The sequence below is a fragment of the Neofelis nebulosa genome, chromosome 16 (assembly GCF_028018385.1).
Source record: "Neofelis nebulosa isolate mNeoNeb1 chromosome 16, mNeoNeb1.pri, whole genome shotgun sequence".
NCBI lineage: Eukaryota > Metazoa > Chordata > Mammalia > Carnivora > Felidae > Neofelis > Neofelis nebulosa.
The window spans coordinates 50,034,464-50,050,289 of NC_080797.1; the positions used below are offsets into that span (position 1 = coordinate 50,034,464).

At 33.8% G+C, this 15,826-nt stretch overlaps 1 protein-coding gene across 1 annotated transcript in view; it reads right to left on the reverse strand.

Moving 5' to 3' along the window:
- BCAS3 (BCAS3 microtubule associated cell migration factor) overlaps positions 1-15,826 on the reverse strand; it is a 619,018-nt gene that overhangs the window by 423,938 nt on the left and 179,254 nt on the right. The window contains exon 14 of the mRNA XM_058702849.1: positions 8,789-8,959. Coding sequence (XP_058558832.1) covers positions 8,789-8,959 — 171 coding nt within the window. The remainder of the gene's footprint in view (positions 1-8,788; positions 8,960-15,826) is intronic.

Sequence of the window (15,826 nt, forward strand, 5' to 3'; positions counted from 1 at the left end):
CCTTGCTCCAATATAGCTGCACTCCCTCCCCATTCCTTTGTGCTACTGTTGTCATATATATTATCAGCTGAGAAACATTATAGTTATTCCCTAAAACAATCGTTTTAAACTACCTTTTAAAGAAATTAAGGGAAGAGAAAGGTAAGTATTTATACACTTCATTTCTTCAAATGTTTTTCTGCCCCTTTCTCACCTCTCTTTCTGGGATCCCAGTTACACATATGTTGGTACACTTGATGTTGTCCCAAAGGTCTCTGAGGCTCTGCTTATACTTCACCAGCATTTTTTTCTCCTGTTCTTCAAATTGGCCCCAATCTGAATTGCGATCTCAGGCCAGTGGAGCTACACATTTTCCCTTACTCATCATCCACCAAGTGAAAATACTGTTGGGCTTGGGTTTTTTGTTTTTGTTTTTTTTTAATTTTTTTTTTCAACGTTTTTTATTTATTTTTGGGACAGAGAGAGACAGAGCATGAACGGGGGAGGGGCAGAGAGAGAGGGAGACACAGAATCGGAAACAGGCTCCAGGCTCCGAGCCATCAGCCCAGAGCCTGACGCGGGGCTCGAACCCACGGACCGCGAGATCGTGACCTGGCTGAAGTCGGACGCTTAACCGACTGCGCCACCCAGGCGCCCCTGGGCTTGGGTTTTAACATACTACTCCAAATCAAGTAAATCCCCTGTCTAGAAGGGAAAAGGCTTGTTTACATGGCCCACTCTGCACTGGTTAAACTAATCACACTCACCAAGCTCCAGGCAGATGTGAATGAGAGCAGCCTCATGCAAAAAGGCCATTTTCTCCTACAACTATTATCCAAGCTCTAAAGTCTTTACACACTTATCATTTCATTCTTAGTTTTGGCCAATTTCTGGAGTCCCCAGATAGTTATTTTTGAAAATTCTTTCTAGTAATGTATTCATTTTCTGGAGACAGGATCTACTTATGTACCTCTTCAGCATAACTGATAGTCATCCCCAATCATCAGTAAATTTATACATTCAAATCACCCATTTTAAATACATAAGTGGATAATGCTTAGTAAATCCATACAATTGTGTAACCATCACCACATTCTCCATTTAGATTTCTTCCACCATCCCCAAAATGTCTTCATATTAACTTTACAGTAGATTTCCAACCCTAAGCCCCAGGCAATCCCTATGTATATTTTATCTCTTTTGCCTTTTCTAAAAATTTTGAAAATGTTTCATATAAATAGAATCATGCAATTTGCCTTCTACTTTCTTTCACTTATATAATTTTTATAGGTCAGCCATGTTGTTTCAGGTATCATTCATTTCTTTACATTGCTAAACTGTTATCCACTGTATGAAAATACCACAACATGTGGGTTCACCCACCAGTTCTTGGCAATTTGGATTATTTCTAGTTAATTGTTACAATGCATAGGCAGCTATGAATATCTATGTGCACGTATTTTTGTGAATATGTTTTTATTTCTCTTGGGGAGATACCTAGAAGTGAATCTGGTCAGTCATATGGTAAACATATGGTGAACTTTTAAAGAAACTAACAAATTGTTTTCCAAAATAGCTACATCATTTTATATTTCCATCAGTAAAGCATGAGGTTTCCAATTTTTCTACAACCTTTCCAACACTTTGTATTGTACATCTTTTGTAATTATGGGCAATCTACTAGAAGCAGAAATCAGAATGATGGTCACCAGGGACTGTGGGGACAGGGGTTTGGGGAGTTACTGTTTACTATTTAATGAATCCAGATGATGAAAAAGTTCTAGAAATAGATAACAGTGATGGTTATTGTGATAACCATGGATATTGTGATGTGCCATTGTGATGGCACAACATTGTAAATACACTTATGCACCGAATTGTAAACTTAAAAAATGGTTACATGTCAATGTTTATGTTATGCATATTTTATCACAATGGGGGTGGGGGGAACATGTATTATAAGTTATTCTCTTTTTAGTTGTTCGATTGACTTTCAAAGTATTAAGTGAGAAGAACAAGAAAACGAAGTCTTATAGTAGTAGCATCTGGGAAAGTGTGTTAAACTACACTTGTTAAATATTTACTAAAGGTTTGTTTTGGGATATATATGGTATATTCACACAATTGTAGAACCATCACCACAACCAAATTTAGAACATTTTCATCACCAAAGGAAAACCCATAATTATTAACAGTCACCCCACATTTCTCCTTTCCTTCCAAACTCCCAGCCCTGGGAAACTATAATCTATTTTCTCTTTCTATTGCTTTGCTTATTCTAGACATTTCATATAAATGGAATCATGCAACATACACTCTTTTGAGACTGGCTTCTTTCACAAAGTATAATATTTTCAAGACTCACCCACATTATAACATGAAACAGTGCTTCATTTCTTTTTATTGCTGAAGAATATTACATTGTAAGTGCATATCACATTTGATTTACCCATCTACTAATCAGTTGAGGTACACTGGAGTTGCTCCTAGTTTTTGGCTCTTGCAAATAACGCTGCTATGAACATACAATTATGTGAATATATATTTTCATTTCTTTTGAGTATTCCTAGAAGATAAATTGCTAAGTCACTTGGTAACTCTTTTCCAAAGCATTTGCACAATTTTACATTCCCACCAGCAGTGTATGAGGGTTCTCATTTGTTTTTATTGGCCATTGGTAAATCTTTTTCAGAAAAATGTTTATTCATATCTTTGTTCAATTTAAAATTAGATTATCTATTTCTTTATTTAGTTGTAGTTCTTTCTATATTCTGGATAGCAGTCCATTATAAAAAATATAATTTCCAAATATTTTCTCCCCTTTAGTGGGTTGTCTTTAAACTTTTCAGATACAGTGATATGTAGTACAAAATTGTAACATTTTTATGAAACTCAATTTACTTCCCCACAAATATTTCTCATAAATATGTTGATCATAACATGAGATGTTATCATTTTTGCTTCAACCAAATTTAACTTATGAAAATCGATATATTATATACGCTTCTATTTTTACCTCTTCCACTGTTCTCTATTTCTGAAGTTACAAGCCTTCTTCTGTTATAATTTCTTTAGAAAACTTCCTTTAGACATTCTTTAAGAGTAGATCTGCAGGGTGCATGGGTGGCTTAGCCGGTTAAGCATCTAACTCTTGGTTTCAGCTCAGGTCATGATCTCACAGTTCCCAAGATTAAGCCCCACGTCAGGCTCTACACTGGAAGTGCAAAGCTTGCTTGGGATTCTCTCTCTCTCCCTCTCTCTGCCCCTGACCTGCTCCTGTACATGTGCTCTCTCTCTCTCTCTCGCTCTCTCTCTCTCAAACAAATAAAAATTTAAAAAAAATAGGGGTGCCTGAGTGGCTCAGACAGTTAAGCGTCCAACTTTGGCTCACATCATGATCTCATGGTTCACGAGTTCAAGCCCCATGTCAGGTTCTGTGCTGACAGCTCAGAGCCTAAAGCCTGTTTCAGATTCTGAGTCTCCTCTCTGCCCCTCCCTACTTATGTGCTCTCTCGCTCACTCGCTCTCTCTCTCTCCCACCCTCTCCCTCTCAAAAATAAATAAGCATTAAAAAATAGATAAATAAATAAATAGATCTGCTAGTGATTAATTTAGCTTTCCTTTTATAAGAATGTCTTTATATTCCCTTCATTCCTGAAAGGTATTTTCATTAGATGTGGAATTCAGGTTTAACAATTCATTTATTTCACTATTTTAAAGATGTTCTAACACTGCTTTCATCATCCATGGATTCTGATGAGAAAACTGCCACCTATCATACATTACTGGAAGGAATGTAAACCAGTTCAGCCCCTCTGCAAAAACAGTTGGGCAGTTTCTGACAAAACTAAATATGCACTTATAAAATTTATCAATCATACTCTGTGGCATTTAATATAGAGACCTGAAAGCTCTACAGAAATCACACAAAAACCTTTACCTAGATGTTCATAGCAGCTTTGTTAATAACAGCAAAATGCTAGAAACAACTCAAATGTCTTCCAGTGAGTGAACGGTTGCACAAATAGACACAGCTATTCACAGGAATACAACAGAGAGATAATAAAGACTTAATTACACACAACAAATGAACTTCAAGGATATCATATTTAGTCTAAAAGTTAACTTTAAAATGTAATATACTATATGATTTCTCTTATATCCACTCTATAAATCACAAAATTATAGAGATAGAGAATATATAATAGTTTTCAGGAGAAAAGGAAGGGGTAGGTTGAAGGATAAGTCTGAATACAAAAAAATGTATGTGTTGAATAGTCTTATATCTTAATGGTGTTGTTGATTATGTGAATCTATACAGGGAATAAAAGTTATAGAACTATATACACCCAGGAACACACAAATAAATTCAGGTAAAACAAATAGAGCTGAGTAAAGTCTGTGCCATATTTTTTACAGATTTTATTTTTAAGTATCTCCACACCCAACATGGGGCTTGAACTAACAGTTCTGAGTTCAAGAACTGCACGCCCCACTGACTGAGCCAGCCAGGCATCCTAGGTCTATAGCATATGAACAGTATTGATATTTGTCAACTTGATATTGGTTTTAATATTTTCTTACAGCTATGTAAGATGTTGCTATTCAAGGGAAGTTGGAGGAATCTGGGTAAAGATCACATGAATACATTTCTGCAACTTAATGTGACTCTACAATTATTTCAAAATTAGAAGTTAAAATGTAGAATACACTGCTTTTGAATTTCCCTCATTCTCACAGGCGACAAATGGTATCTCAGTGTAAATTTGTCTTTCTCTTATAACAAGTGAAGTCATGGATATAGATTATACAGCATTTTATATACAGATCTTCCTCAACTTACAAAGAGATTACATCGCAATAAATCCATCGTGAGTTGAACACATCTTAAGTCAAAAATGCATTTAATACACCTAACCTACCAAACATCATCCTTAGCTTACCCTACCTTAAACATGCTCAGAACACTCACATTAGCCTACAGTTGGACAAAATCATCTAACACAAAGCCTATTTTATAGCAAAATGCTGGATATCTCATGTAACTTATTGAATACTATGCCAAAAGCGAGAAACACAATGGCTATCTGAGTACAGAACAGGTGTAAGTGTATCAGTTGTTTACCCTCACGATCACGAGGCTGACTCAGAGCTGCAGTTGGTTGTTGCTATCCAGAATCACAAGAGAGTATTATACCACATATCACTGGGCTAGGGAAAGTTCAAAATTCAAAATTCCAAGTATGGTTTCTACTGAATTCCTATCACTTTCATATCATCATAAAGTTGAAAAATCATTAACTCAAGACATTTTAAGTCAGAAAGTCAGAGACAATCTGTATGTTTTATTTTTTTTGTGTGAAATATTTGTGTTTTGTCTACTTTTCTATTTTAACTCAATCTTACAAGATTCCCTTTCCTTTCATACACTATAATCTTATATCTCCGTCTCCAATACAATTAGTACTGAGTACTCTATTTGATGGTACCAATACAGAAGGCGTTTAGTAAAAAGGCACATTAATCTTGGTGCACAGAAAAGCCTGATACCATTACATAAGACTTTTTGAAGCTTCTCTTTATGAGTTTCACAAACATAACAACCAGATACTTTTGGAAGGATTTTCTCCATTGCCTTATCACTTCGCCTAAAACATCAAATTAATAATATAAAATACATCCCAATACAATTATCCTAAGATATGTACCCATTTAATTAAACAGGCTGAACTTCTTAAGTATACATTAATAATAACTTGACTATATTAAAATTAATCAAAGTACTTTAATTGATACAAGGTGGATAAGCTTTTGCCGTGTGAACAAAAAGATAGATAAAACACTTCAGGAACCAGTAAATTATTATGAATAACACTTGTACTCAGAGAAAGAAATAGCTCAAGTTTAGGTCATCATTCTGGAGCATTTTCCTTTGATTAGGGACTTTGCCACACTGCTAACTTCAATTATATAAATGTGTAAAGGCAAATTATATCACTTAGCTTTTCTTAGCCACAAAATGCTTTTAAATAAAACAAGTAACACAGATTAAAAAATGGACACAAAGTCAATCAAATCCACTCTTCCTTAATGCAGTTACCACGCAATGATCCCGTCAACATAAAATCAAATTAATCAATTTAGCATTAGAAAGATGGTGAATCAAATTTTATACATTGCCACTGTAAACATGAAAATGTCTTTATTGAAGGCTCAATGGATTTAAACAGAAAAAGTGGACATAATGTCAGCTTTAGATGGAAAAGGAAAAACTTTACAGCTAAGGTCAAACATCAGTCGGAAAGGGCTAGAGGTGATAAATCTAGGACAATAACCCATGAAGTCTTTTTAATACAATCCAGCATAACCTAAAAACAGCTCTGTACTCCAACTGAACTATGTATCAGAGACAAAAATGTCTTCTTAACAAAAAACAGATTCACAGTAATAAAAAAAAAAAAGGAGGACAGTATTATAGTCAGGAAATCTTGTTGCTTTAAAAAATAGTTATAATTCTTTCAAAATGCACATAGTAACTTACCATTTACTGAATATCAATTTATTTCCTCCCTTATAACAACAATTTTTAAATCAAATAAAAATTCAGAATGTTATAAGTGGGAATGAAAAGAGATTATGAGCTCAACAAATAATAGAAAAGATAATATTTTTCAGGTTGAGTAACACTTTTTAACTTCTTTTAACTTTTAAAGTTAACATTTCTATAATTCTTATTTCCTAATAAACAACTTTACTTGCTTCAAGTGTTAATAATTCATTTACCAAAGAAAAGTGAACTTTTGCAACTCCACAATCTACAGTTCATTTCCATATTTCAAATCTGAGAATTGCACTTTAAAGTTATAAAAAGTTAATAAAGAATGGGGGGGGCATATTTGGAAACATAAGGCCACTATTTAATATGCCATTAATTAGAATTATATAATTATGTAAAATTTTTCTTTTTACGTGTTTCTACACTTAAATATAATAAAATAAATTGAGTTATACCTCTATTTCATCAAAAATCATGAGATAACATTTTCTACTTTTAAATGACCACAATCCATCTGTCAACAAATGTTAGATGTTTAACAGACTTATGCTCACCAAACTAGACAATGTTCAGGAGGATTGTTACTACTCAGTAAATGTGTGTGGCCTTGGAGGTAAATTGATTAAGAATCAAAGGACATAAGAAAATATTTTTTACTTTAACACTCATTAAACACTAGGGTTTAAATATTTAATTCCAATTAAGAAAGAAAATTAACATCTGTCTGTATCTATCAACTTGAGCTAATTAACACAACTTAAAAAAAATTCATTACAAGTCAACTGAAAAGTTTGCTAGCACTTCATTAAAAAGAGTTTTAAACAAGAATACAGGCCTGCACTCTTAACATGTTTGGTGAACCATAAAGTTAACATGGGGGAGGTGGAGATTGATTATTATTCAGATTTCAAATAAAATACAATAGCTAAATTCAGTAATCTAGAACTTCAAAGATTTTTTTGTCTTTTAATTGCAGTAGTCTATGTTTTTTAGAAATGCGAATTGATCTTACTGTAGGAACTAGTACATGAGTATTGAGTCAAAGCTAATCTTTTATCAGGTATCAAATCACCATTTAAACTGAAAACATATTTCCTTAAAAAAAAAACATGCAGTATTTAGGTTTAATACTTTAAAGACTCACATAGCTTCCAGACATTATATTCTGAAAAAAGAATTAAATATATATTCTATATAAAATTAAAATAATTTCTATTTCATAAATGTTGATCTACTCCTATCCTACTCTAGTAATCAATTTTAGATTGGATTTTTTTTTGTAGCAATGATCACAAACTATTAGAATTTTAAAATTACCTTCCTTTCAAAATGTATTTTTTAATGTTTATTTATTTTGAGAAAGTGAGAACACGAGCAGGGGAGGGGCAGAGACAGAGGGAAAGAGAGAGAATCCCAAGTAGGCTCCACGCCACCAGCCCAGAGCCCGACGTGGGGCTCGAACACCCGAACCATGAGATCATTACCTTAGCCTAAATCAAGAGTCAGACACTTAACCAACTGAGACACCCAGTCACCCCCAGAGATGTATTTTAAAATTCAAGACTATGATACAAAAGAAAAAGATTTTATGAATACATGGGGGAAGAAAACAAAACCCAACTGGTTTCTTACCAGCCAGATTTACACTATGTAATTTATTTTTCCATGTTTTTTGTAATAATTAGATTTTTATAATCTAAATGTTTCTGCATTATCTGAAGATACAGGATTACAACATATGTATGTAGATAAGCATTACCATGTATGTATCTTAACATATACTTTGAGACTTTATGTATTTCTCACATTTATAAATGTCTGTAATAAAACTTGATATTATTTACAGTATTGTCACTTGTAACTATCATAATTAATCAATAATTTATTTAATTCCCTCCAAAATATGGAAGGTCCTATTGATTGCTTCTATCAGCAAGCCTCTGCCTTAAAGATCAATTATTAATCTTCCAATTTAGGTTATATCAAGTGTCATCTTTATTATTTTTTTAAAGTTGATTTATTTATTTAGAGAGAGACAAGACAGGGCAAGTGGGGGAAGGACAAGAGACAGAGGGAAACAGAACCTCAAGTAGGCTCTGCACTGTTAGCACAGAGCCCAAAGCAGGGTTCAAACTCACAAAACCATGAGATCATGACCTTAGCCAAAACCAAGAGTCAGACACTTAACTGACTAAGCCACCCAGACACCCCTACAGGTATTATTTTTACATTACTTGCATTGGAAGTTCTTACCTGGCCCTCTCCAACGGTTTCAGTGTCAATTACTGTGATAATGCCTGGAACCAGAGGACTCCGCCTTGAATTACTATGGAGGGCAACGTCATCTTCTGTCACACCTGAAGGCAGCGTGCCTGTCAGCTGAGTCACTACTTTCCCGACCATTGTCAGACCAGTTTTCAATGTCTATGCAATGAAATATAAAATACATGACTTCACATCAGTATTTGAATTCTAAACAGAAATATGCATTTGGCTCATTCTCCTACCTTTTCAATTCCCTATTGTCTTACAAACCTATATGTAGCAGTGAACTGTCACAAAAATTCAGTCTGACTTTTCATACAATCTTAAATTTTAGTTGGAAAATCAGTATTAGTTTGAGTAAATGGTATCAGTAGAATCCCCAAAATCAGCATAGTGAGAATAAAGCCACAAGTAAATGATTAAAGAACTTTGTTTCACATAAGGGAACAATTATACATATATATGTGTATATACATATACATATATGTATGCATACTTACATATAGATATATAGTATGTATTTACATATATATTTTTTAATGTTTATTTATTTTTGAGAGAGAGAGAAAGGGGGTGTGGGGGAGTGTCAGAGAGAAAGACAGAGACACAGAATCCAAAATAGGCTCCAGGCTCCGAGCTGTAAGCACAGAGCCCGATGTGGGGCTTGAACTCACAAACCATGAGATTGTGACCTGAGCTGAAGTCAAACGCTTAACCAACTGAGCCACTCAGGCACCCCAGGAACAATTATATCTTTCTAAAAAAATATTTCTTTTTTCTCCTGTCTTTAATGCCTATAACAAGGGCAAAATTTCATTCTTTTTTATGGCTGAGTAATATGTCTACTTATTTATTTATTTGTATTTGTTTGTGTTTGTTTGTTTTAATGTATCTTCTTTATCCATTCATCAGTCAATGGACACCTGGGCTATTATTGATAATGCTGCTATGAATATCAGGGTGCATGTGTCCCTTTGAATCAGTATTTTTGTATCCACTGGGTAAATACCTAGTAGTGTAATTGCTGGATCATAGGGTAGTTCTATTTTTTAACTTTTTGAGGAATCTCCATACTGTTTTTCCAGAGTGGTTGTACCAGTTTGCATTCTCACCAACAGTGTAAGAGGGTTCCCTTCTCTCCACATCCTCACCAACATCTATGGTTATTTTTTGAAATATTATAAATCTAATTTTCAATCTATTTTTTAGCATGAAAAAGACTGAACACTGGTAGAATGCCTATGTGAAAAATGTTATGCTTCCAAATTAAATCTATAATATGCTGTTATATAATATTGCACAACAAGATTAGGCATGTAGACACTCATTCCTATGTCACAGCCACACATCACAGGTGGGCCAGACAAGAGCCCCATGCACTCATGCCACAGCCACAGCTCCTCCACAGGAGGTGGGCAGCCATGTACAGCTCACATAGGAGACACGCCTTGAGCATCTGGCACTGGGTGGCCAGGAAGGATAAATGCTTGAGTCCCACAGGATACTTCAAGGCCACTCATTCAAGATTGGTATAGAGGTAGCTGATTTGCCTAATACATAGAAACAAACACAGAAAGACAAGATAAGAAGACAGAGGAATATGTTCCAAACAAAGAACAAAACCCCAGAAAAAGACCTTAATAAAATGAGATAAGCAACAGAGTTCAAATAAATGGCCATAAAGATGCTCACCAAACTCAGAGGAATGAATTAACACAGTGTGAACTTCAACAAAAGGAGTGAAAACATTAAAAAGTATCAAACAGAAGCTACAGAGCTGAAAATATAATAAGTGAACTGAAAAATACACTAGAGAGGTTCAACAACAGACTCGATGAAGCAGATCAGTGAGCTGGAAGACAAAACAATGGAACTCACCCAGACAAAGGAGCAAAAAGAGAAAGAATTAAAATAAACATATATGTATTAAAAAAAAAAAAAAAAAAAACTTGGGAATACTTCAAGCAGAAAAACATTCACATTAGATGGTTCCCAGAAGACAAGAGAGAAAGGGCCAGAAAAAAAGTTTTAAAAACTAATAGCTGAAGACTTCCCTAATCTGGTGAAGGAAATAGACATACAAGTGGGAACCCCAAAGAGTTCCATACCAAGACACATTATAATTAAAATGATAAAAGTTAAAGGGAGAATCTTAAAAGTATCAAGATAAATACACACAAGGAAACTGCATACGGCTATCAAGATTTTTTTGCAGAAACTTTGCAGGCCAGAAGAGAGTGGCACAACATATTCAAAGTGCTAAAAGGAAAAAACTTCCAACCAAGAATTCTCTACCTAGCAAAGTTATCACTCATAATTGAAGGGGAAATTAAGAGTTTTCCAGATAAGCAAAAACTAAAGGAGTTCATCATTGCTAAAATGGCCTTACAAGAAATGTTAATGGGACTTCTTTTAAGTTGAAAAGAAATACTTAATATTTAGTATTTAATCACAAGGAAACATACAAAAGTAAAACTCTCATTGGAAAATATACATATATTGTAAAGATAGTGGATTAATCACTTATAAAACAAGTATAAAGGCTAAAAGAGAATAGTAGTAAAACTAATTAAAACTACAATTAGTTAAGGGATGCATAAAATAAAAAGATGTAAAACATGACATTAACTTTACCCTGATACCAAAACCAAACAAGGACACTACAACAAAGGAAAATTACAGGCCAATATTACTGATGAACATAGATGCAAAAGTCCTTAACAAAATATTAGCAAACCAAATTCAACAACACATTAAAAGGATCATACACCATGATCAAGTAGGAATTATTCCAGAGAAGCTAGAGTGGTTCAATATCCACGAATCAATGTGGTACACCACATTAACAAAATGAAGGACAGAAATCATAAGATCATTTCAATAGGTGCAGAAAAAACATTTGAAAAAATTCAACCTCCATTTATGATAAAAACTCTCAACAAAGTGGGTATGAAGGATACATGCCTCAACATAGTAAAGGTTTTATATGATAAACCCATAGCTAGTATCATACTTAATACTGAAAAACTGGAAGATTGTCCTCTAAGATTGGGAACAAGATAAGACAAGAATGTTCACTTTCTCCACTTTTATTCAATACAGCATTGGAGCCTAGTCACAGTAATAAGGCAAGAAAAATAAATAAAAGGCATCCAATCAGAAAAGAAGTAGTAAAATCATTACCACGTGCAAATACATAGAAAACCTCCATCAAAAAACTGTTAAAACGAATAAACAAAGTCAGTAAAGTTGCAGAATACAAAATCAATATACATAAATCTGTGATGTATCTATATACTAATAATAAGCTATTGTAAAAAAGAAATTAAGAAAGCAATGTCATTTACAATTGCATCAAAAGAATAAAATACCTATGAATAAATTTAACCAGGGAGCGAAAGACCTGTACACTGAGAACTATAAGACACTAATGAAAGAAAATGAAGAAGACACAAATAAATGGAAAGATATTCCATGCCCATGGATTGAAGAATTAACACTGTTAAAACGTCCATACCACCACTGCAATCTATAGATTCAGTGTAATTCCTACCAAAATTCCAGAGGCATTTTTCACAGAATTAGAACAAATAATTCTAAAATTTGCATGGTACCATAAAAGACCCAGAATAGCCAAAGCAATCTTTTTTTTTTCCAATATATGAAATTTATTGTCAAATTGGTTTCCAGCACAACCCCCAGTGCTCATCCCAAAAGGTGCCCTCCTCAATACCCATTCCCCACCCTCCCCTCCCTCCCACCCCCCATCAACCCTCAGTTTGTTCTCAGTTTTTAACAGTCTCTTATGCTTTTAGCCAAAGCAATCTTGAGAAAAAAAGAAGAAAGCTGAAATCATGGTCCCTGATTTCAAACTATTCTATAAACTTATAGTAATCAGAACAGTATGGTACTGGCATAAAAAAGACAAACATATCAATGGAACAAAATTGATAGCTGAGAAATAACTACCCAAATATACAATTAATTTACAACAAAGAAGCCAAGAACATACAATGGAGAAAGGACAGTCCCTTCAATAAATAGTTCCAGAAAAATTGGACAGTTATGTAATAGAATTAAACTAGACTACTCTCTTATACCATACACAAAAATTAACTCAAAATGAATTAAAGAATTAAATGTAAGACCAACCTAAAACCACAAAGTTCCTATAAGAAAACATAGGCGGTAAGCTCACAAACATCAATCTTAGAGATGTGTTTGTGGATCTGACTCCAAAGGCAAGGGAAACAAATGCAAAAATAAACCAATGGGACTGTATCAAACCGAAAAGCATCTTCTGCATAGCACAGGAAAACAACATCAAAATTAAAATGTTTAATGGGAGAAAATATTTGCAAATCATACATCTGATACAGGGTTAATATCCAAAATATATAAACAACTCCTAGAACTCAACAATAGCAACAATAAGAAAAAAAAATGGGCAGAATATCTGAAGAGACATTTTTCCAAAGAAGACATAGATGGCCAACAGATATGAAAAGATGTTCAACATCACTAATCAACAGGGAAATAAAAATCAAAACCACAATGAGATATCACTTCACACCTGTCAGAATGACTATTATCAAAAAGACAAGAAATAACAAGTGTTAGAGAGAATGTGGAGTAAAGGGAACCCTTATATGTTGTTGGTGGGAATGTACACTGGTGCAGCCACTACAAAAATTAGCATTAAGATTCCTCAAAAAATTAAGAATAGACCTGCCATATGATCCAGCTATTCTACTTATGAGTATTTATACAAAGAATATGAAAATACTGATTCAAAAAGATATATAAACCTCTACGTTCATATGTTCATTGCAGCATTATTTATAATAGCCAAGATATGGAAACAACCTAAGTGTGTCCACTGATAGATAAATGGATAAAGAGGGTGTGTGTGTGTGTGTGTGTGTGTCTGACACTTGCACACACACACACACACACACACACACACACACAAATACTACTTAGCCATATGGAAGAATGAAATACTGCCATTTGTGACAACACAGATGGAGCTTGAGGGTATTATGCTAAGTGAAATAAGTCAGACAGAGAAAGGCAAATGCCATTTGATATCATTCATAAGTGGAATCTAAGAAACAAACAGAAGAATATAAAAACAAACTCACAGATACAGAGAACAGATTGATTACCAGAGGGGAAGGGGGTTGGGAGGTGAGCAAAATGGGTGAAGGCAGTCAATTCGATGGTGATGAATGGCGACTTTTGGTGGTGATCACTTTATAGTGCATACATATGTCAATTATAATGTACATGTAAAAGTCTATGTTATATACCAATTTTACCTCAATTAAAAAAAATATTTGGCATGTAGAAATACAGTCTCCATCCAAGATACCAATTACTAGATGAATAAAACATCATAAAAGATTAGCTAAGAAGGTTATTTTCTCTCTGGTAACAGAAAACAATTCAATGTAATACTTCTAATATACTATTTCAATTAAAGACAACTTAAGATGTTTTATAATTACATTTTAGTTCCATTTCATTTGAAGCAAATAGATAAACTAATTCATGTGAGTATTTTTCTTTTATGTGAATCTTATTATCTGATTACTTTAACAATAATGTTAAAGTAACAACAGGTTTTTGTGGGATGTTTTTGTCTAAAAGAGAAAAAAAAAGAAAAGAAAAGCATGCAACTCATAAATAGTGAAAAAAGATCTAACCAGTAGAGTCAAAATAAGTAATGTAGATTACATGGATATATCAAAATTTACGTGTAATACAGACATTCAGAAATAATTTTCTTCCAATTCCAATTGTGAGAAAGTTTTTATTAAAATATTGCAAATTAACCTTTAATGAAGTGACTCTCTTTTCAGAATAATCAAAGAAATATGCTCACCTATACTCTGATATGTACTATAGCTAAATTTTAAAATGAAAATTATTAATATACATAATATTTCAAATAGTTTTATAAATGGTAGGCAAAGAAGGTAATTTATAAAGGCCTAAACGTGATTTAAGCAACAGATTGGAATTAAGATAAGGAAATCTATTTTCCAAGGAAATTTTTCATTAAAACACCATATAACACTAGTAATATATGTATCATTTTACTGTAACTATGTTCTGTGGAAACTTAACTGTGAACTTGTCAAGGCTCTTAACATAAATGATCTGTACAGATTTCCTACAACACCTCAAGTTTATAGAACAGAAAACTGAGACCACAGTAGATGCAAAACAGCATCTCAAACAGCTAACCAATGACAAAGCCGGAATTCAGTAATAGAACTGTCTATCTCCAAAGCCTGATTTTAACCACCAACCAGTACTGCTTTGTAATCTATTCCTGTTACTACTTGTGATCTCACACTTCATGAATTCAGAACACAGACGAATTCTGGGGAGGTGGGGGGAATGAAGACCATAATAGTGTGTCCTAATAAATACTTAAATAAAATGACCATCAAAGCCATTTGCTGAACTTGAGCAAAAAGATGTAACTTACAGCTGACTGAAACCAAGAAAAGGCCACAAATCAATTGTAACTCCTTTGTTTAGCACTAAAAACTCAAGCTGCAGTGATTATAAAACACATTAGCGTTCCTCAATTAGCAGCCAAACATTTGTTTCAATAATTCACAAGAAATGACTTACACAAAGTCTGTTAGTGTTGTCAAGAAAGCCTCTGAAGGACCAACAAAATCAGGCGCCACAGTGTATTGATGTCAAAGTGGCTAGGAAGCCTGATTAACCTCTAAGATGCCTCAGCTGCTATACTTACTCCATTAATGCTAATGGAGATGCTCCCACTTAAACAGAGCTATCTATCCCTTTATCAAAGGAATGTGCCTTTCAGGTTTCAAGCCTTTGGTTGTATATCCTCCCAACTTGCCCTTGAGCCTATTATTTCATGCTTTGATACCAATGAATAGGAATAAAACTAAAATAACTGGAGCACACAGAAAGTGGGAAGAAATGTACCAAAGAAACCATAAGATAAAAGGAAAAGTCAATACAAGAGAACTAGGAAAA